Raw genomic sequence first — 24,212 nt, 5'->3', positions numbered from 1 at the left:
GCTAACAGCTGACTTCTCAATGGAAACACTCCAAGCCAGAAGAGAATGGCAAGAAATATTCCAAGTAATGAAAACCAGAGGCCTAAAAACAAGGCTACTTTACCCAGCAAGCCTCTCAACTAAAATGGAGGGCCAAATAAGGATCTTCCCAAACAAAAGAAGTCTAAATGAACATACCTCCACCAAACCACCTCAGCAAGAGGTGCTAAAGGCACTGCTTTAAGAAAAGGAAGGGAAAGAGTGAGAAAGAGTGAAACACAGGTACAAAACAATGGCAATGAATAAGTACCTATCAATAATAACCTTAAATGTAAATGGATTAAATGCTCCAATGAAAAGATACAGAATAGCTGAATGGATAAGAAATCATGACCCACATATGTACTACCTACAAGAGACCCACCTTGGGACAAAAGACTTACACAGACCTAATGTGAAGTGTTGGAAACAAATATTCCAAGGAAACGGACAGGAGAAAAAGCAAGTCGGGGTAGCAATACTCATATCAGACAAAATAGACATCAAAAAAGAAAAGGGCCATAAAAAGAGACCCAGAAGGTCACTTGATAGTACTCAAGAGAAGAATCCATTAAGAAGACATAAACATTGTAAATATATTTGCACCCAACATAGGAGTACCCAAATCAGAGAGAGAATCTTGGAGGACTTCAAGAAAGATATTGACAGAAACACAATTATACTAGGGGATTTCAACAACCCACTGTCAAAAATGGATAAATCTTCCAAACAAAATATCAACAAAGATATTGTGGTATTGAACAATGTTCTAGATCAAATGAATTTAATTTATACACACACACACACACACACACACACACAGTGCCTTTTATCCCAAAGAAGCAAAATACACATTCTTTTCAAATGCACATGAAACACTTTCAAAGGTAGACCACGTGAGAGGACACAAAACAAGCCTGAACAAATTCAAGACAATTGGAATCATATCAAATATTTTCTCTGAACACAAGGGACTGAAATTAGAAACAAACCTCAAGAAAAAAACTCAAAAACACTCAAACTCATGGGGATTGAATAGCATGCTATTAAGCAATGAATGGGTCAAGAATGAGGTCAAGGAAGAAGTCAAAAATTTTCTGGGAACAAATGGAAATGAACTTATAGCAACCCAAAACTTGTGGGACACAGCAAAGGCAGTTCTGAGAGGGAAGTTCATAGTGATACAGGCTTACCTAAAAAAGATAGAAATATTTCAAATAAACAGCCTAATCCTACCTACATCTGCAAGAACTCGAGGAACAGGAACAAAGACAGCCCAGAGCAAGTAGAAGGAAGGAAATGACCAAGATTACTGCAGAATTAAAAGACATGGAGACTAAATTCACAATTCTAAGGATCAATAAATCCAGGAGCTGGTTCTTGGAAAAGATAAAAAAATTTTACAAGAATTTAAGCAGAGTCATCAAGAAAAAAGAAAAACAGATCCTAAATAAACACAATCAGAAATGAAAGAGGAGAGATTACAACTGATACCACAGAAATACAAATGATTGATTATAAGAAATTACTGCAAAGAACTATATGCCAAGAATTTTGAAAAACTATGGGAAATGGACAAATTTCTAGAAAAATATAATGTTCCAAAACTGAATGCAGAAGAAGCAGAAAGCCTGAAGGGACCAATAACAGCTGACAAAATTCAAGCAGTATTCAAAAAGCTCCCATACACAAAAGCCCTGGACCAGATGGTTTCACAGGAGAATTCTACAAAGCATTTAAGGAAGAGCTAATCTCCTATCCTTCACAGAGTATTCCAAACAACCCAAGAAGACAGAAGACTCCTAAACTTCTTTTATGAAGCCAGCGTCATCCTAAACCCAAAACCAGATAAAGACACAACAAAGAAAGGAAACCTCAGGCCAATATCACTGATGAACATAGACACTAAAATCCTCAACAAAATATTGGCAAACTGCATCCAGCAATATATTAAAAAGATCATATACCATGATTAAGTGGGATTCATCCCAGAGATGCAAGGAGGTACAATATTTGCAACTCAGTAAATGTAATACATCATGTAAACAAAAGCAAAGACAAAAACCACATGATCATATCAATAGAAGTGGAAAAAGCATTTGATAAGGTACAGCACCCATTTATGATAAAAGCACTCAAGAAAGTGGGAACAGAGGGAGCATTCCTCAACATGATAAAGGCCATGCATGAGAAAACTACAGCCAATATCATACTTAAGTAGCACAAACTAAAAGCTTTCACACTAAGATCAGGAGCAAGACAAGGTTGTGACTTTCACAATTTCTATTCAGCATAGTATGGGAGGTCCTAGGCACAGCAATCACATAAGAAGAGGATATAAAATGCATCCAAGTTGGAAAAGGAAACAAAACTGTCATTGTTTGCAGATGATGTGATAGTGTACATAGAAAATCCTATAGACTCCACCAAAAAAGTACTGGACCTAATAAGTGAATTTGGCAAAAACAATGGGAGACTAGTCAATATTCAGAAATCAAAGGCAGGTTTTGTATACCAGCAATGAAATACCAGAAACAGGAATCAGGAAAAAAAATCCCATTTGATACAGCAATAAGAAAAATAAAATACCTAGGAATAAACCCTACCAAGGATGTAAAAGCCCTGTACTCAGAAAACTACACAACACTAAAGAAACAAATTAAGGAAGACACAAGTGGAAACATACCATGTTCATGGATTGGAAGAGTTATCATCATCATGTCCATATTTCCCAAAGCAATTTATAGATTTCAGTTCAATATCTATTAAAGTACCAATGGCGTATTTCACAGATATAGAACAAATATTTCAAAAATGTATGTGGAACCATAAACAACCCTGAACAGCTGCAGCAATTTTGAGAAAGAAGAACAAAGTTGGAGGGATCACAATACCTGTTATCAAACTATATTACAAGACCATTGTAATCAGAGCAGCCTGGTACTGATATAAGGACAGAAACATAGATCAATGGAACAGAATAGAGAGCCCAGAAGTAAACCCAAGTCTCTGTGGTCAATTAATATTTGACAAAGTGGGCAGAAGCATTAAATAGAGCATAGCACCTGTTCAACAAATGATGTTGGGAGACCTGGACAATTACATTCAAAAATATGAAATTTATCACCAACTTACACCATATACAAAAATAAATTCAAGGTGGATAGACTTAAATATAAGGTGTGACACCATAAAAGTCTTAAAAGTCTTAGAGGGGAACATAAGCAGGAAAACCTCAGATATTCCACACAGCAGTGTTTTCACTAATATGACCCCTAGAGCAAGGGACATAAAGGAAAGAAAGAATAAACAAATGAGACCTTATCAAAATGAAAAAGCTTCTGCACGGATAAAGAAAATAGCATTAAAATAAAAAGAAGCAAGCTAAGTGGGAAAACATATTGCCAACGATACCTCAGATAAGGGTTTGATCTCCAATATATATAAAGAACTCACATGACTCCACCTAAGGCTATGAACCCAATTGAAAAATGGGCAAAAGTCACCTCTGGCCAAGATGGAGGCATAGGCAGACACACTGTTCTTCTTCCCACAACCAAAATAAGGTCAGCAACAATTTAGAAACAAGGTAACAACCAGAACTGACAGAAAATTGAACTGTCTGGAAGTTGGACAATAAAGGAGTTAAAATATACACATTCATCTGGACCCAGGAAGGGTGGAGTGCGCCTGCCAGGCAGAGAGGGTTCTCAGCATAAAAAGTGTTGGCATAAGGCATCCTGGGTGCAAGACAGCAGTGGGAAGACCTTGGGTGCGCAGGCAGCTGACAGACCCAGTGAGGCAGCGTTTGTGAAGCGAGGAACTGTGCTCAAGGTGGCTGGCTGTCTGGGCAGTCCCATATTTGCATGCAGATAAATCAGGCAAAATTGGACAGTGAGACAGACTGCACCACTCAGGGTCCCAGCACCAGGAAATAGAGCCTTAGGACACTGATTCAAAACACTTGTGGGGATTGAGGGGCAGACAGAGACCCCCAGCCTCCGAGGAGAGTGCATTGGAGATACCCATGGGGTCCTAGAACGTGCACAAGCCCACCCACATGGGAATTAGCACCAGAAAGGCCAGTTTGGTTTGGGAAAGCAGTGGAAGGGACTAAAGTCCGACAGAGAGCAGAGGAAGCACCATTGTTCCCTCTTAGACCCTGTCCCCAAATACAGCATCACAACCCAGTGACTGGGTTGACTTGCCCTGGTGAACAACTAAGGCTCCACCCCTTGTCTGTAATAGGCCCAACAAGACAAAAAAAAAATGGCCCAAACAGAAAAACAGATTAAAGCTCCAGAGCAAACACAACTAAGTGACCAAGAGATAGCCAACCTATCAGATGCACGGTTCAAAGCACTGGTGATCAGGATGGTCACAGAATTGGTTGATTTTGGTCATATATTAGATGAAAGAATGAAGGCTACGATAAGTGAAATGAAGGAAAATGCACGGGGAACCAATAGTGATGGGAAGAAAACTGGGACTCAAATCAATGGAATGGACCAGAATTAAGAAAGAAACAACCAAACAGAGAAGGAGGAAGAAACAAGAATTCAAAAAAAATGAGGAAAGGCTTAGGAACCTCCAGGATATCTTTAAACGTTTCAACATCCGAACTATAGGGGTACCAGAAGGGGAAGAGGAAGAGCAACAAGTGGAAAAGTTATTTGAACAAATAATAAAGGAGAAATTCCCCAATTTGGCAAAGGAAATAGACTTCCAGGAATTCCAGGAAGCTCAGAGAGTTGTGGCAGATACCCGCCAGCAGTATCCATCTCTGCTGCGGATGCTCGTTGAAACACGAGAAAAACATACACAGAGACATCCAGGTCCTCTGGGGAAATAGGGACAGAACGGCCACACTCTCTAGTGGAGAGTGCCCCGTTTCCATTCCCAAGCAGATTTTTATTGAGAATACAGACATAGTTTGTGGAATCAGAGTCTGGCAGAAAAGATCAAAAGAACTAGGTGACTTACAAAGGTGTAGACAGAACCCCCGCTGTGATTCTGGGCAGAGCTTGGAGTTTTAACATATGGCTCAAAAGGCTAGTTTTGGTTTCCTGTCTGTGCCTTCAAATTCTAATCTAATAACATCCTTCAGCAAACAGATCTCACAGGATCTTGCATATTCTATGTCCCAGGCCTGATTACTCCAGGGGTCCGCCGTTTCTGGTCTGGGCTGCACCGCTCCTGCTATTTCCACAGGCCTGAGTTAACAGAGGAGACAAAAGCAGCCAAGAGACTTGGATTACTCACTTCTAAGAACAAGGACTCAGGCTTTAACAAAGCCAAGAGGGCAGAGGTTGATGTCCATCACCCATTCATTTCCTCAGCCCCAAGTCTCCTTCCAGAGGCCTCCTCGTGATCATGCATGTCTTAGGCGATTCCCTCTGTGGGAAATCTTACCCATCATTGGCTAACTGATCAAGTTAGGAGGTCAGGCACAGAACAGGCAGCGTTCATGCCAGGGAAATAAGTTTTGTCTCCTTAGTGGCTCCTAGTCTGGAGGTCTCTCACTCAGCCTAAGTTTCGGGAGGTTACAGCTTCCTGAGACCAGGAAGGACGGTCCCCAACAGAGAGTTCCAAAGAAGTTGGACCCAAGGAGGAACATACCAAGGCACATCATAATTACATTAGCCAATGTAAAAATGAAAGAGAGAATCCTAGAAGCAGCAAGAGACAAGGAGACAGTAACCTACAGAGGAGTTCCCATCAGACTGTCAGCTGATTTCTCAAAAGAGACCTTACAGGCAAGAAGGGCCTGGAAAGAAATATTCAAAGTCATGAAAGGCAAGGACCTACATCCAAGATTGCTCTATCCAGCAAAACTTTCATTTAGAATAAAAGGACAGATAAAGTGCTTCCCAGATAAGGTCAAGTGAAAGGAGTTCATCATCACCAAACCCTTATTATATGAAACACTAAAGAGAGTTATCTAAGAAAAACAAGATAAAAAACATGTATAGTAAAATGATAGCAAACTCACAATTATTAACAAGCACATCTAAAACAAAAACAAAAAGAAACTAAGCAAACAACTAGAACAGGAAGAGAACTACAGAAATGGAGATCACGTGGAGGATTAGCAACAGGGGAGTGGGAGGAGGAGAGGGGTAAAAGGTACAGAGAAGTAGTATTGATGGTAGGTAGAAAATAGGGGGAGGGCAAGAATAGTATGGGAAATGTAGAAGCTAAAGAACTTATGACACATGGACATGGACTAAAGCGGGAGAACGTGGGTGGGAGAGGGTGTGCAGGTTGGAGGGGAATGAAGGGGGGAGTCGGACAACTGTAATGGCATAATCAATAAAATATATTTTAAAAAATGGGCAAAGGATGTGAACAGACACTTCTCCATGGAGGACATACAGAGGGTCCAGAGACATATCAAAAGATGCTCAGTATCACTAGCCATCAAAATGATTCAGATGAAAACCACAATGAGATACCACTTCACACCATTGACAATGGCCATCATAAAGAAAACAACAAACAAATGCTGGGGAGGTTGTGGAGAAAAGGGAACCCTCGTGCACTGTTGGTGTGGTTGCAGACTGGTGGATCCACTCTGGAAAAAAGTATGGAACTTCCTCAGAAAGCTACAAATGGAACCACCTTTTGACCCAGTAATTCCACTGCTAGGATTATATGCTAAGATCCCTGAAACACCAATTCAAAAGAACCTCTGCAGCCCGATGTTCATAGCAGCAAAATTTACAATAGCCAAGTGCTGGCAGCAACCTAAGTGCCCAGCAGTAAATGAGTGGATGAAAAAGCCTTGGTACATTTGCACAATGGAAAACTATGCTTCAGAAAGAAAGAAGGAGCTCCTACCCTTTGCGACAGCATAGATGGAACTGGAGAGCATTATGCTAAATGAAATAAGCCAGGCAGTGAAAGACAAATAGCATATGATCTCACCTTTAAGTGAAACCTAATGAACAAAATGACCAAGCAAGCAAAATAGAATCAAAGACATTGAAATTGAGAACAGGCTGACAGTGATCAGAGGTAGAGGGAAGGGATAATGGGGGAAAAGGGTGATGGGTTTGCAGGAATAACTATAAAAGACACATGGAGAATAACAAGGGGGGTGAAAATGGGAAGGAGGTGGGCACGGCTGGGGTGGTGGTGGGGGGTCGGGGGAAAAGGCAGAAAACTATACTTGAGCAGCAATTTAAAAAAAGTATGTAAATAAAATAAATATTCCAGGTTTGTCTAATTCCACAGTTATGCCCTTTCTACTTCATCAGGTTGCTTCAGAGAAGTGTGTGTGTGTGTTTGTGCACACGCGCTCGCAGGGAAGTCTTTGGGACCAAAAGAAAAAAAAAGAAAGTGATGACTCAGGAATTCTGGGGAGAGGTATGAGAGGTCTATGGGTAGGAAATGGCCTTCATAGTATTTATGTAGCTGAGATTATCCTGCATGCACAGTATAATTTATCTCCCTCACGGCCTTCAGCAATCCCATTTCCTGCTCTATAGCTGCAGGAGCTGATTTCTAGAAGGTGAGGAAGGTTAGGAAAAGAGCAATATTCTAGTTTGTACTTCTGGGGAAGAGATGTATCTGGTGGATTAAACTGAAACTTTGAAAGTATTTTTTTATGGAAACATTGCTGAGTTCTAGTTAAATAAGTTATCTTGAGTACTGATATTTCAAGTTCATTATGAGTTGAATAAATTTGTGGGTTGCCCTGATCATCTACTATTTATAGTAGTATTTCTATAGGAAAATACATTCTAAGTTTCCAGAAAGTAAATTGGAAAAGAGCTTTTAGAAGACACATTTTTATTAAATTTGAAGACAGTCAGTAATCTGGATTATGATCATAATGTTTGTTTAGAAGTATTAAGATGTTCTGGGTTAACTTCCAGAAAGGTATCTGGGCCCTTATAGTGAGCCCTCAGAATGTGTTTAGATTAAATGTAGATACTAGTTAAACTAAGTAGATTGGGGTAGAGATGAGAGGTTTTTTTTATCATACAGAAATTTTGGTTATGTGGGGATTCTGCACCATAGTTTCTCCCTAGATAATTCAGTATAGCTCATTTCATTGTAGTGATTTTGTGTTATAGCAGTGGACTTGAAGCCTGATTCTGAGTCACTAACTTGTCATTTCACTTACAAATCTGATTTAATAGTTTGCTATACAACTCTCCACCAAATTATTTCTCTTGATTTCTTTTCATTAATATTCTTTAAGCTTTTTCTAATTTCTATCTTTGAGGTTGGTAGTAGAAATGGGAAGTTGGAGACAGAAAAAAGATATAGTTTTAGAAATATTTTCTATGGTATAGGTTTCTTCAAAATTCCGATGAAAAGAGAAAAGATCATATGGTATCCTAGGCAGTTGCCCCAATCTTCCTGTTTTCTGTAGGATTGGCCTTTGGAAACATGCTATGTATCAATATGTATAAATCTAGGTGAAGATGGTTATAGTAAAGTTGAATATTAGAATTTGATTTTTAACTTTTCACATGGAAAGTTATATACATCAAAATTGCTCTTAAAATCCATAAATCTGCTCATAAAGTAGAATGTATAGTTTGTGTGTAAATTTTATGTAGTGCTGAGCTAGACCATAGGAAGAAACAAAAGGAAAATCTGTGTGTAGATGTCTGATATTCAAACCATTTTGTCTGTTAAAAATTATTAAATAAGATAATTTAAGTGATACAATTTTAACACTTCATGAAACAAACAGTCTTCATTCAGAGAACTGCAGTATGGGTGGAAGGCAAGAATTTTATAGGATAAAAAATAAAACATTAGGAAAAGAAAAATAGAAGATATCTGATTGGCAGGGGGCCACATAGTCCACCTTGTTTGGGGTTAGAAGGAATAAGAAACTAAGCATAGTGCAGAGTTGGCTTGGCATTTGGGGATTGGCTGACTAAATGAATACTCTGCATTTCCAGTCAAGCAGAGCATTTATAGGGACACAAAAGTTACCACTTAAGTTTTGGTTTGTTGACATGGCACCCAGGGTAGGAATACCTTCATCTAAATTCTAAAAATTTATTTCAACATGCTTTTATTAACTTTCAAATCCATAGGAGATGAATGGGGTAATAAGAGACAACTAAATGTTCCTGCTTGCCTGCAGGGCTTTATTCTCTCTCTCTCTTTTTTAATGTCAAACTTTTATAGCCTTAATATGTCTTAAAAGGTTTGTTGTAAGGATTAAATGAGATAATTTATGTGAAAACTTAGGTGTTTAAGAAACATTTGCAGGATTTCTATCTAAATGTCGCAGATAGCATCATGGCTTACTGATCAATTAGAGTCTTTCTGTGTTTTGGCATTTTGTGAAAAATTACATTTATGAGTGCTAAAATAAGAAATAGCAATTATTCTTTCTTGGTATCCTTAGGATGAATTCAGTGACGTCATTGATCTTAAGGATCCAGATTTTACTCCTCCAGCTGAACGAAGGCAGAAACGCCTGGCTGCTGAGATGGCCAAATTTGATCCTGATCATTATCTGTGAGTAAGAGTTTTTTGAGGATTAAATAACTTACCTGACATTTATTTTAAAAGTTTGTCTTTTTAATTATGCTAGGCATGTGCATTTTGGGTTCTGGAAATTAGTGATGGCTCAAAACTTGAACTGACATTTGAATTAATGTACCACTGATATACCTCTGTAATGTTTGTAGAATGTTGCTTCTTAGCATTTCATTCCAGCAGAGAACTCTCCTAATATGCTTATTTGAGTATATTTTTCTCCAGGCTTAAAATAGAACACTGAATTTGAGCATTTTTGTACCTCTTTTTTAAGTAGACTTTTTAAAAAAAGATTTTATTTATTTTTTAAGATATTTATTTATTTTTAGAGAGGGGGAAGTGGAGGAGAAAAAGAGGGAGAGAAACATCAGTATGAGAAAGAAACACCAATCAGTTGCCTCTCCTGTGTGCCCTGCTGACCAGGGACTGAACTGGCAACCTAGACATGTGCCCTGACTGGGAATCGAACTGGCGACCTTTCTTTTTTTGGGAGAATGCCCAGCCAACTGTGCCACACTAGTCTGGGATAAGTAGGCTTTCTGTTGTGATTAACAATCTTTAAGAATATAAATCTATGTTTACTGCATGTCTTGGCTGATCCAGTGTTTTCCTAACATTTTTATCCCCTAGCACCAGTAATCAAGGATCTGTTTCAAATTAATAATTATTTTTTGTAGTAGGGTATAAATAAAATCTAATTTTAAATTTTGCTGTGTTTTATTTCCCACGTACATTATTTGTGTCTTTAGACATAGTGCCTCTCTGTCAGGCTTAAATTTGCCCAAGGGACTTATCTAATTAATGGATAGTTAAATAACCAGTTAAGAAGAGACTGTGATGTGTCTCATTGGCTATGATAGCAACACTTATTCCAAGGGAGTGTCACCTGGCCTCTGTATGCTGGGCTTCCTACTGTAAGTTGAGATAGACCTCAATTACCATTCTTCCTCAGCTCTGTGCCAGCAACTTCTAAACTGTTATATATTTAGCTATAATCTTGTATAATTCTTATATTCTTATAATGCTTTCAGCTTATCAAGTGTTCTCATGTGATTATTTCAGTTTTCATAACAGATGGGGAAATGAGGTTAAGGGACTTGACCAAGGTCACACCACTACTAAGTGGCTTGGCCAGGACTTGAAATTGAATCTTTCCATTTACAGTTTTGATTTTCTTTTATTTATATTATTTCAGTTTAACTGCTGTTGCTCTTGTGATAAACATTCTATCTCCCGTTACATAGTGGGAGACTAAGTGGAAAGGCAGAAATACTTGTATATCTTGTGATGTGTGCACCACATACATTGAGTGATACATTGCAATAAATGGTCAAACCATTCAACATCCTGAGGGAAACAGGATAAGAGGAGAGTATATTTTTGAGGACATCTGAGAGATTTAATAATATGCATGAGAAGTTCTTTCTGTTTCTCAAGGAAGAGTTCTTACAGAAGTGGTTTAAATGTAGTCATGGGTAAGGTTGGAGAGTGGGAATCATGAATTAAAGGTTCTCTGTGACTTTTAAATAACCATAAGACTTTGGCTATTTTATTACTCATTTTTTAAAAAATTACATTAATTGGTGAGACTTTGGTTAATAAGATTATATGTTTCAAATGTACAACTCTAAAATACATCATGTATGTATTGCATCATGTGTTTACCAACCAAATTCAAGTCTCCTGTCATTATATATTTGACCCCCTTTACCCTCTTCATCCTCCCCCATCTCCTTCCCTCTGGTAACCGTCATACTGCTGTCTTCTGTCTGTGTCTGAGTTTTTCTGTTTGTTTTGTTCATTTGTTACTTTCTATGTTAGATCTCACGTATGAGTGAAATCATGTTTCTTGTCCTTTCCCATCTGACATTGTTGAGCATGATACTCTTAAGATCCATCTATGTTGTCACAAATGGAAGTATTTCATCCTTTCTTATGAGAGTAAAATTTCATTGTGTATATGTATCACATCTTTTTCCAGTCATACATCAAAGGGCACTTAGGTTGTTTCCATGTCTTGGTCACTGTGACTAATACTGCAGTGAACATAGGGGTGCATATATCTTTAAGAATAAATGTTTTCAAAATTTTAAGATAAACACCCAAAGAAGGGGAGTGGGTTATATGGTAACTCTATTCTTAATTTTTTGAGAATCCTCTATACTGCTTTCCATAGTGGCTGTACCAGTTTACATTCCCACCAGCAATGAATGAGAGTTCCTTTTTCTCCACAACCTCTCCAATACTTGTTATTACTCGTTTTGTTGGTAATAGCTATTCTATCAGGTGTGAGGTGGTATCTCATTGTGGTTTTGATTTGCATTTTCCTAATAGCAAACTTGAGCATCTTTTCATATATCTGTTGGCCATTTGTATGTCTTCTCATGATAAGGGTCTGTTCAGGTCCATCACCTATTTTTAAATTGGGTTTTGTTTTTGTTGTTGTTGAGTTTTGTGAGTTATTTATATGTTTTTCAGAGCTATTGTTTGTAAAAGTCTTCTATTCAGTTGGTTTCCTTTTTATTTTGTTGAGGTTTCTTTAGCTGTGCAAAAGTTTCTTAGTTTGATATAGTCCCATTCATTTATTTTTGCCTTTACTTCCTTTGCCTTTGGGGTCAAATTCATAAAATCATCTCTAACACTAAAGTTCATAAATTTAGTACCTATGTTTTCTTCTATGTAATTCATTATTTTACATCTTATATTTAAACCTTTGACCCATTTTGAGCTAATGTTTGTATATACAGACAAACAGAAATCTGTGGTTTTTAAAAAAAGTTTTTAAATCCTCATCCAAAGATGTGTTTATTGATCTGAGAGAGACACACACATGCGTGTGCGTGCGCGCACACACACACAAGATAGTGCCTCCCATACTCGTCCCAACCAGGGATCAAACTCACAACCTAAATATGTGTTCTGAATGGGAATTCTTCCCCAACATTTTGGTGTACAGGACAATGCTCCAACCAACTGAGCTACTCAACCTGGGCCAGCAATCTAGTTTTATTCTTTTGCATGTGGCTTTCCAGTTTTCCCTACTGTATTTATTGAGGAGGCTTTCTTTTCTTTATTGTATGTTTTTGGCTAATGTGTGAAAAAATAGTTCCATATATACATGTGGCTTTATTTCTGGGCTCTCAATTTGGTTCTATTGATCTGTGTGTCTTTTTTTATTTTTGCCAATATCATACTATTTTCATTATTGTAAATTTGTAGTATAATTTGAAGTCAGAAAGTGTGATGCATCCAGCTTTGTTTTTTTCCTCAGGATTGCTTTGGCTATACAGGGTTTTCTATGGTTCCATGCACATTTCATGATTTTTTGTTCTGCTTCTTTGAAAAAACTACATTGGGATTTTGGTGGGGAATGCATTAAATCTGTATATTGCTTTGGGCAATACGAACAGTTTAACTATGTTGATTCTTCTAATCCATGAACATGGAATATCTTTCCATTTCGTCTGTGTATCTTCAGTTTCTTTCAATAATGCCTTGTAGTTTTCAGTATGTAGATCTTTCATGTTCTTTGCTAAGTTATTTCTAGGTATTTTTTTGCAGTTGCAGATGGAATCATTTATTTTCTTTCTGAAATTTTGTTGTTAGTATGTAGAAACGCAATGGATTTTTGTACATTGTTTTTGTATCCTGCCACTTTACTGCATTTGTTTACTGCCTTTAATAGTTTTTTGGTGAGTGTTTAGGGTTTTCTATGTGAAGAGACATGACATCTGCAAAGAGTGACAATTTTGCTTCTCCATTTCCAATTTGAGTGCCTTTTATTTCTTTCTCGCTGGTTGCTGTGGCTAGAACTTCCAGTACTATGTTGAATAACAGCGGTGAGAGTAGACATCTTTGTCTTGTTCCTGATCTTAGAGAAAAAGCTTTCATTTTTTCACCATTAAGTATAATATTAGCTGAGGGTTTATCATATGTGGCTTTCATTATGTTGAGGAACTTTCCTTCTACACCTCTTTTATTGAGTGTTTTAATCATAAATGGATATTTTAAGTTGTTAAATGTGTTTTTTTAATCTATTGATACGATCATGTGAGTTTTATCCTTTGTTTCTGTTAATGCGGTTATCACATTAATCAATTTATATGTGTTGAACCGTTCTTGTGCTCCTGGAATGAGCCCCACTTTATCTTTTTACTGTAGTTTTGTACTTGACTTGGCTAGTATTTTGTTTAGGACTTTTGTTTAGGATCCATATCTTCAGAGGTAGTGGTCTGTAATTTTATTTTTTGTTTTGTGTGATTTTGTCTGGGTAATGTTAGCCATATCAAAGCCGTTAGGAAGTATTGCCTCTTCAATTTTTGGGGAGAGTTTGAGAATAAATCTTCTTTCAGTTTTTGGTAGAATTCATTAGAGAAGCCATCTGGTTCTGGACTTTTACTTCTTGAGAGGTCTTTGATGACTGTTTCAATTTCCTTACTGTTGATCAGTCTATTTAGATTTTCCAATTCTTCATGATTCATTCTAGGAAGATTATGTATTTCTAAAAACTTGTTCATTTCCTCTAGGTTATTGAATTTGGTGGTATATAGCCTTTTATAGTATTCTTGTACAGCCTTCAATATTTCTGTGGTATCTGTTGAAACTTCTAATTCATTTCTGATTTTGTTTGAGCCTTGTCTCTTTTTTCCTTAGTAAGTCTAGCCAGAGGTTTGTCAGTTTCATTAATCTTTAAGAACCAGGTCTCTGTTGCATTTATTTTTTCTGTTGTCTGTTTTCTATTTTGTTTCAGTCCACTGTAATTTTTATTATTTTCTTCCTTCTATTGACTTTGGGCCTTGTTTGTACTTCTTTTTCTAGTCCTTTAAAGTAAAATGTTAGCTTGTTTAATTGAGATTTTTGTTGTTTCTTGAGGGAAGCCTGTAATGATATAAACTTTTCTTTTATTCCTCTTTTGCTGTAACCCCAAAATTTTGCTATGTTGTGTTGTTATTCTCTTTTATCTTTATGTATCTTTTGATATTTTATTTCTTCTTTGACTCAGTCCTTATTTAGTAGCATGTTGTTTTAATCTCCGCATATTTCTGTTTTTTTCCCGCTCCTTTCAGTTTATTTCTAATTTGAAAGCATTGTGGTTGGAGAATATGCTTGGTACAATCTTAGTCTTCTGAGGCTAGTTTGGTATACAACATATGGTCTATCTTTGAAAATGTTCCATATGCACTAGTAAAGAATATATAATTTAGTGTTCTGGGATGAAAAACTCTTAAATATTTATTATCTCCATTTGGTCTAACGTGTTATATAATATGAATAATTTTATTTATTTATTTATTTATTTATTTAAAAGAGGGTTCTGAGATGTTAGGTAATCACTGGTGGGAATAATGCTTTCTTTTTTTTCTTTTATTTATTCTAGAGAGAGGAGAAGGGAGGGAGGAAGATAGGGAGAGAAAACATCAATATGAGGATGACACATCAGTCAGTTACTTCTTGCATACTCCCTGACCAGGGACTGAACTTGCAATCCAGTCATGTGCCTTGACTGGGAATCAAACCTGCAACTTTTCAGTATGGATGACTCCCAACCAACTGAGCCACAATGGTCAGGCTCCTCCCCCCCCTCCCCCATTTGGACGATTTATACATTGCTGCCAATGAGGTGTTTAGGTCCTATACTATAAATTGATTTTTTTTCAGTTTCTCCCTTTTTTCCTGTTAGTAGTTGCTTTATATATCTTGGTGCTCCCAGATTGGGTGCATATATATTGAGAAGTGTTATGTCTTCTTGAAGTATTGTCCCCTTTATCATTATAAAATGTTCATCTTTATCTTTTATTACATTTTTAAAAAATCTTTGTCAGAGATAAGTGGGGCTAGACCTCTTTTTCTCTGGATTCCATTTGATTGTAGTATCATTTTCCTCCTCTTTACTTTGAATCTATTTTTACGTGCAACTGACATGTGTTTCTTGAAGGCAGCATATAGTTGGGATTTTTGTGTTTTGATCCAACTTGCTACCCTATGCCTTTTAATTAGTCAGTTAAGTCCTTTTACATGTAGGGTGATTATTGATATATGAGGATTTTCTATATCCATTTTATTTTTTTCATTTTCTGGTATCTGTCTCCATTTTTCCATTTTCGTTGTGTTTCTGTTTTTTTTTTAATTTTGGTAGTATTCCATGATTTTTCTTTTTTCCTCCTTTTCTGTGTAATTTGTCTCAGTTTCAAATTTTTTTGTGTGTGGTTAGCATTAGGTTTATGTAAAAAAATTTCATATATATACACTAGTCGTTTTTCTTAATGCATCTAATCTCTATTTCTTTGTGCAAATTCAGTCCTTCACCTCCTTCCCTTTTAGTTTTTGTTGTCACAATTTATTCCTTTTTCTGGTGTGAGTTCATTTCTAAATTGTAGTAGCTATTGTCTTTTCTATGGTTTTACCTCTGTTAACCTTTATGTTATATTTAAGTGTATATTATCATGTTCTTAACAAGGGCTGCAGTTTCCTGCTTTTGTCTATTAGTCATCTTATTCATAGTTTTGTATTCTTTTGTCTTTTTGATTTAGGTAGAATATCCTTCAGTATTGCAGGTTTTCTGGTGGTAAATTCTCAGCTTCTGTATGTCTGGAAAAGTTCTTATTTCTCCTTCATATTTAAAAGATATCTTTGCTGGAAATATTATTCTTGGCTGATAATTTTTCTCTTTCGGTAATTTGAATATTTGATTCCTGTCTTTTCTAGCTTATAGGGTTTCTGCTGAAAAAAAAAAAAAACTGATGATAATGTAATGGGTTACCATTGTCTTTTTTCTGTCTTCCTTGAGAATTCTTTCTTTGTCATTAATTTTTGACAGTTCTAATATATGGAAGGCCATATATTAGAAGGCCTTGGAAGGCCTTTTTGGATTTAGATAATTAGGTATTCTCTTTGCTTCTTGGATTCAAGGATCCTGTTTTTTTCATAGGTTTTAGAAATTCTCATTGATTATTTGTTTGAATAGGCTTTCTGTTTCTTTCTCCCTTTCTTCTCGTTATGGTATACCCAGTATTTTTATAGTGCACTTTCTGATCAAGTCAGATCATTCTTGTAGAGTTCTTTCATTTTTTTCAAAACCTCTCAAGTCTTTCTTTCTTTCATGTACATCATTTCTAGATTTCTAACTTCATTATCACTAATTCTTTCCTCCATCTGGTCAGTTCTATTTCCTAAGCCATTTAGGTCATTCTTTATCTTTTATATCAAGTTCTTCATTTCCAGAAGTTCTGTTTAGTTCTTTTTTAAAGTTTCTATCTCTTTGGTCAAGTACTCCTTTTATTCATTGATTTTACTTTGGAGTTCATTAAACTACCTTTTGAGCTTTCTTATATCTCACTGATTTTTTTTTAAAATGTCAGTCTTGAATTCTCTGTCATTAAAGTTTTTTTCCTGAAGGTTGTTCATTTCCTCTCTGAGCGACCTTGTTATCTTGGTTATTCGTGGTATCTGATGGATTATTTCCCTGCCTAGGCATTTATGGAAATGAAATCTGCTTTTTTAAATGAGTTCTTCTCCACTTCTCTATTTACCAGGTTGACAAGAAGAGGTCTTTTGTTTTCCAGTAGGTGGTGCTGAAGCATACGTTTTTATTTTCTCTTGCACTGCTGGGGCTTCAGGGATTTCTGTAGGAAGTTGTTCCCTCTACCCTGGAAAATGCCCTTATTTCCCTTGGGAGGTGAGTGTCCTCTCTTTGACCAGATTGCCTCAATTTCAAGGCACCATCCCCATGGGAGTATGTGGTAGGCATTGGGGTTCTGGGCCCCTGAGATTCCCAGCACTGCCTTCTACAACTAGATGCTCCATCAGTGCTGTACTACCTGAGGTGTGTCAGGTTCCTTTACTGGTCTTCATTGTCATGGGTAGGTGAAGGGATGCACTGGGATAAGTCAGATTGTGTGTTTGTGGCTTTATCCTCCTCCCAGTAATGGTGGCTGCCGGATCTCAGCCACCACAGCTTTATCTCTATGCCGTTACTGGGGTTGTCCACAGTGTGAGTCTGCCACTCAGGGAGAAATGTTTCTACTTCTCCAGTTCTTAGGACTGTGGAAATGTGCTCCATAACCTGACACTTTCTCTGCTATTGCTTCTGCTGGGACCTTTTGCAAGCTCTGGGATGGTGAAGGGAGGCAAATTCTGGAAGGGTAAAGGGAGGCAGCTAAATGTCTGTGATTTTGTGTTCTGTCTGGTAATGGTCAGCTGTCGCACCTTTGTGTTCAGTCTCTGCCCCTGTCACTGGGTTCAGCCATAGTATGAGCTGACTACTCAGGTAGGAATGTTGATTCTACCCTTGGGGCTGACTTCTTCCCTGCTACTGAGTCTCACAGTGAGCTCCGGGCTGAGCTGTGTCTGTGGCACCCATCTCTGTCTTTTCTTCTTTTTTCCTCCCCCATTTGATCCAATGCATCCACCTTTAATGTTTCTATATGAGGATCTCTCATACATGTTTGTATGTTGACCAGGTAATACTTTGTTGAATTTTAGATGTCCAACTTATAACTTCAAGGGGAGAGTCCTAGAGGATGTCTCATACAACCATGCTGCTGAGGTCAGATACCTCATTACCCATTACTTAAATTAGTTGACTTAGGCACCCAGATGTGTTAATATTAAATGAAGTACAAGTAAAATTCCTTTAAATTTTTAATTTGGTTGGTGCTTTTTTTGTTGTTTTTAATGGTTAATTCGATGGAAGAAAAGGGTTTACTATAAATTCTTATCAACCATGTAGACAATACATTGAAGGCATTGTATTACACATTTATATACATGTACTATAATATACACATGTAACATATATAACACATGAATAATATATGTATTACATTAGTGTAGTAGATGACATTTTCAAGTTTGACTTGTCCTCATTCCAAGTTATGATTTCTCCTCATGTTGTCAGGTTTTTGAGGAACTTAAGGAAAACTCATTTTATGTTCCCTGAGGCAGAACAGTGAAATAAATTGATTACATATTTTTTAAAAACTATACATTTCAAAGATACATATGAATGATTTTGTTTTTTTAAAATCCTTTTGTTGTAATATCTGGATGTTAAGACATGATTTTTCCTGCTATATTTTGTAGCCCAGTCGAATGCATATAGATGCCATTTATAATACCTTTTGGATATTATTTTACATTAAAATATGTTGAATGCATCTTAAAACATTTCTTTATACTTTTTTCTTATTTGTTTATTGTACCCAAGTTTTTATATTTCTCTTGCTGAGAGTGTTTTTATTTTTCCGTCTCAAGCAAATTTGTTTTAATTGTTGGCATATTTTTTTACTTCAACCAGTTAATAAAATCTTGCCTGTTTCCTTCTTTAAGAGCAAATGAAATAATTAACTTAACACTCAAATATCTGTGAGATAAGAAAAGGGACAAGAATTATCAAATAGCACTTGGGGTCCCATTTTAAGTTATAATTTTTAATGCTATAAATTTGTTAAAGAAGGTGGTATACTGAGCAGGCTTTTGGATTTTTTGAGAACTCAACACAATAAGTAGTAATTATGAGCTTGAGAAGAGGATTACCTACTTTTAAAGTGTCTTTCTATTCAAAACACCAAGCTTAGGAGAAAGCTTTAGAATAAAATTTCACTTACTCAGTTTTTCATGCATGCATTTATTTGTTCAACAAATAATTTTTGAATGAACTTTGTGCCAGACAGTTGCAGGTAGCAAAGTGAATATGACAAGGTTGCTCCTTATGGGGCTTCCATTCTAGTGGGGAGACACGGAGTTGTGATAAGTGCCAGGTTAAGGGTTTCAATAGAAATGAAATAGAAAAAACTTTTCTATTTCACCATGTAGGAATTGAACTCATAATTTTTCCCTTAAAGTTTTCCTGATTTTTCTCCATTGAAGTGCCTCATTTTTCACTCTAGTCACCCAGGTTAGGGACTTGGGATTCATCTTTGACTTCTTTCTTATCCCACACTTCCACTCTGTCTTAAAGTTGTATCATTTACCTTGACGGTTTCCTTTACTCCATCTATTTGTGACCCTCATCTATGTCCTACTTATTGCAGCAGTCTCCTTACTGCCTAAGTGATATCTCTTCCTCCAGCCTGAGATTCTGCAAATCCATCAACTATAAAACCACCATTATAATATTTTATGTACTAAAAACGAAAATCTGCTTAAACTCTTACTGGATTTTTCTTCGCTTGAAGCATGAACTTTGTTATCAATGGTTATTGGCATCAATTCAATGCCAATAATAATCCCCAGTATGTGTTATGGTGATGTAGGAAACTTTATTCAGTGCAAACTAGCTCAGTTGTGGTAATAGCCGGGCTGTGAAAACAGCACATAATATAAGGTCACCCTGACTTGAGGTGACCACAGGGCCACATAGCCCTGGAGCCAGCCCCCTCTCTGGCTAGATAGCTCTGCTTTGCTTCTTGCTGATCTACTTTGCCCTGCACTGGTGTGCTCTGTCTTTGCCAATCTACTCTGGCCTGCACTGGTCTACTCTGCTCAGGTGAGATATCTTCAGTGTTTCCCATGCAGTTTTTGGTGGAAAAGGAAAGTACCCTCTCAGAGTCAAAGGAGAGCTGACTTACATAGACGGAAGTCCCTGCCCTGGTCCATGATTAGTCCATCCACATACAAATGAGGGCCCAAATCCTTACAGTTGGATTGCTCCAAAAGGCACTTTCCTGATTAGTCAGAATAGAGCCACTTTGAGTTGGATTGCTCCAAAAGGCACTGTCCTGATTGGTCAGAATAGAGCCACTCTGATTGATCAATGAAGCAGCTAATGGGGAGATAGCTGCCCAGCTCTGATTGGATGGAGAAAGCCTCAGTCCTGTTGGATGAAATAGGACTCCAGGAACTCCTTTAAAAGGTGTGGCTCAGACAGCAGAAACATAGTGCAAGTAGGCAGTTCAGTACAAGCTTCTTCCTGAAGGGCAGTTTGAATGAGAGGCCCCTGTGTAGAAATGGCTACTAAGTCCTGGGTTTTTTTGTTTTGTTTTGTTTTGTTTTTTAAATATAAGCCCAGTTAGCCACCAGGAGCCCTTTTTAGTAGGCATCTTCTTTCTCAGGGTCCACAGCTTCTAAATTCTTATGATGACATAGAAAGTATTCTGTGATCTAGACCCTATCTGCTTCGTAATGTGCCACTCTTTGCCCACTTTTTATACTGTAGCAGTAATGAATGTTTGCATTTCTCCACCTGTATCTTTTCTTACATACTTTGTACTAATGGTATCCCTTTGCCAGCTATTTTCTCGTTTATCTCAGCCTGCCTGAATTACTTTTACTTATCTTTTAAGACTTGGCTCAGTTGTCACTCCCTGGTACCCTCTCTCCTAGACTGGCAGGGGAAATGCTCCTCAGTGCTCCTGTGTTATGGCTCATCTTGTTTTTATAGCATTCTGTTTGTGTGTGTGTGTGTGGTTCTCATTAAATTGTGGAGTTTTGAAGGGCAGGGAGCAAGGCTTGCCAGTCTTCATCTCTGATCTACATGCGCATAGAGGGTACTAGTGAATGCTTGTTAAATTTAATGGCATTTAGAAAACTTGGAAATAAATTTTTCTGGAAAGTAGACTATCTCAGTCAGCCAGATCTATTCACAAAACTCTTAAATCATGGACACTGTAAAAACCTTCACAGTTTAGTTACTAGGATGATATTAGTGATATTTTATTCCAAATAATAACTTAAACATTATGAAAATTTTGGGGGCCAGGAGAAGAGGCATGGAGGTGGCAGAGATAATGTTTTATGGAACCATTTTCTTTTAAATCATTTTCCTCCCAAAGAAAAAAACCCAGCACTTTTTCACATGGGCTCTTCTACTTTTGCATTAAGTGCCCATGGCACTCCAGTGTTCAGGGTCCTTTTTGCTCCTCTGACAGTTTCTCATGGGCAATTCTGGCCTCTTCTTTGGCCTCCTTAACTGTCCTATATGTGTCTCTTCAGCATCAGACTTGCATGTCTAACTGCGTCTGTGAATCCTAAAAGGACAGCTCATACTCAACCTGTTCCAAGCAGAAGTCATTATGTCTTCTGTCATGTTCGTTTAGCATCCTGTGTTCCTGTCTCAACAAACGTCACTGTTGTTCACTGAATTGTTGAGGCCAAAATCCTGGACATCAACTTTGACTCCTGGCTCCCTTTACTCCTACTTCCTGAGAATTTTAGGAAGCTTGTAACTATATATCAGATCTATCCAGTTTCCTCCATGCCCATGCCACTTTCTTATTCAAGTCCACCATTATTTCTGTTTCTTCAGGTCCCTTTAAATGATTTTGTAGATAACAGTGAGTGATGTTTCTGAAACACACTGATGTCAGTCCCCTATACAAAATCTTTTTTAAGGATTCAGTTGTTTTTAGGGATAAAAATCCTCTAGAGTTTTTATCATGACTCACAAGGCTATTGTCACCACAACCCATTATTTTCAGCTAGTATCAATTTTTTTTTCTTAAATATGCCTTCTTGTTTCCTAGCCTTTGCTAACTATTCTTGCAGCCCAGATGATTTTCTCCCACCTCTCTTATTAATCCGGTTAACTCTTAATTATTATTCAGCTACTGGTTTAGATATTTATTTCAGGGACCTTGCTTGTCATCTCAATTTCATTCTGCCATAACATTTGTCATAACACTTATGCTGGATCGTAATTGTTTGACTCTCCTGTGAGACTGGAAGTTTTGTAAGGGCCAAGACCCCATGTCTTGTCAGCCATGTAATATGTCAGCCATATAACAGTGCCCAACATGGAGCTTGGAACGTACCACAAAGTTAATACTTCTGTTGACTGACCTAACATCTGAGCCAGTTACTCTTATTGTTTATCTTTTTTGGAATTCACTTCCTAGAAAAAGTTTGTATTCTGATTAGTTGATGAAAGTCTATAGTAGAACACAAGGTCAAAAGTTTTCTTTCACTTTATTTTTAAAAAAATGCTTGAATTACAGTTGATATTCATATTAAATTAGCTTCTGTCATACAGCATAGTGGTTAGGCAGTTATACAGTTTACAAAATGATCCCCCACCAACTCTAGTACCTATCTGACACCATACATAGTTATTACAGTATTAATGATTAGATTCCTTATGATGATTTTACATTCATGTGACTATTTTGTAATTGTCAACTAGTATTTCTTAATCTCTTTACCTTTTCACCCAGCCCTCCTTCTCATCTGGCAACCATCAGTTTGAGTTTTCCTTCACTTTAAAAAGGAGGAGATGGCTAATAAAAGACTCTTAACAGGGTTAGTCTGTAAAGCAACTACTTTATCCTAGTTTCATAGGATTTGTGCACCTGACCAAAATTGATATTGAGAATTATTGTTTCAAGATAATTGCTAGTTAGTTTTGTCCAATATGTACTTTATTTCCTCAAGCATAAAAATAGAATGTGTATATTGGTTGATAGCTTGGATTCTGGAGTAAGACTTAAGTGGGTCTAAATCCTGGCTACACTTTTTAGTGGCTTTTGCCTCTGGCCATGATGTATAACTTTTCTGACCCTCAGTTTCCACTGATGTAAAATGGGCAGGGAATATCTCCTACCCCTGGGGAAAGTCTGAGGATTCAAAAAAAATAAATGAATGAGAAGCACTTAGTGCAGTAGTTGGCACATACAAAGAACTTGTTATCTGTGGTATTTCTAATTTTAAAAATATTTTGGTATCTCGGTTGATAGGAAAAAGTAATGTCATAAAACTTTCAGCTAGAAAATCCAATTAATCAAAACAACCAATCCCTTGAGTTTCTAATTAACTAAAATATGAATACTTATCATTCTTTTCCCAAGAATACTAATTTGTAACTTAGAAAACAGGATAGCATATTTTCTGAACAAGTGTCCTCCACATGTATATTTTTAATATAGCAGTTATTTTTCCAGTTAAAACTGAGAAAGTGAAGTGCAGGAAAATTAATTTTCTGTTTTCTACAAATATTGCTTTTTTCCCCTATAGTTTTAAATTAAGGACTTATTAAGATTAGCAAAACTAAATAAAATAGATTGTATCTTGGTAGAAAATATGAGTGCACATGGTAAACAGTGATGTGTGTGTGTGTGTGTGTGTGTGTGTGTAGCCTGTGTGTGGGTATTCAATGTCCTAAATTTTCTACTCATGTGTGTATTTTTCTTTGGTTTGTGCAAATCCAGCACAAGCTCCTTGTGTTTGTTTGGTTTCACTTCATCCCACACCACTGCAAGAGAGGGGAGGAGACTTCAGAGTAAGAGTGGCCTATGTTTACCTTCCATTTGAAGTGATCATAAATGTCAAATATCCTTTTAGTCCATTTGTTACAGAACAAACAAGGGGGGCCTGGAATGATATACTATTATTGAAAGAAGGCCCCGGGTCCGTTATGTCTGCCGCCAGAGGAAAGACGTCTCTCAATGCCAGAGATTCGTGAAAAGGAAAGGAAATGTTTATTTAATGCTATACTAACTTAAAGTAGTGACCTAATGTCTTTACCAAAATCCCAAAGTCCCTTAAAACACCCACAAACACACAGTCCTTCCTTCCTTCCCCCTTTGCCCAGTCCAGAGTACCGTATCTCAGGAAAGGAAATAGAAGTCCATGGCTCAGGTAGTCCTCTGGTTCTTCCCAGTTAGAACTCCATCTTGACTGGGAGACCTCCCTGGGTTCCCAGCACCCTCTGCTGAATCACTGGGATCTCTGCTAAAACCAGGTGGTGGTTC

At 37.1% G+C, this 24,212-nt stretch overlaps 1 protein-coding gene across 1 annotated transcript in view; it reads left to right on the top strand.

Moving 5' to 3' along the window:
• SHQ1 (SHQ1, H/ACA ribonucleoprotein assembly factor) overlaps window positions 1-24,212 on the top strand; it is a 150,349-nt gene that overhangs the window by 15,643 nt on the left and 110,494 nt on the right. The window contains 1 exon segment of the mRNA XM_028517872.2: window positions 9,398-9,510. Coding sequence (XP_028373673.2) covers window positions 9,398-9,510 — 113 coding nt within the window.

This window comes from Phyllostomus discolor, chromosome 7 (assembly GCF_004126475.2).
Source record: "Phyllostomus discolor isolate MPI-MPIP mPhyDis1 chromosome 7, mPhyDis1.pri.v3, whole genome shotgun sequence".
Taxonomy (NCBI): Eukaryota; Metazoa; Chordata; class Mammalia; order Chiroptera; family Phyllostomidae; genus Phyllostomus; species Phyllostomus discolor.
The sequence above is the reverse complement of the archived record's forward strand: the minus strand, read 5'-3'. Positions and strand labels throughout refer to the sequence as shown.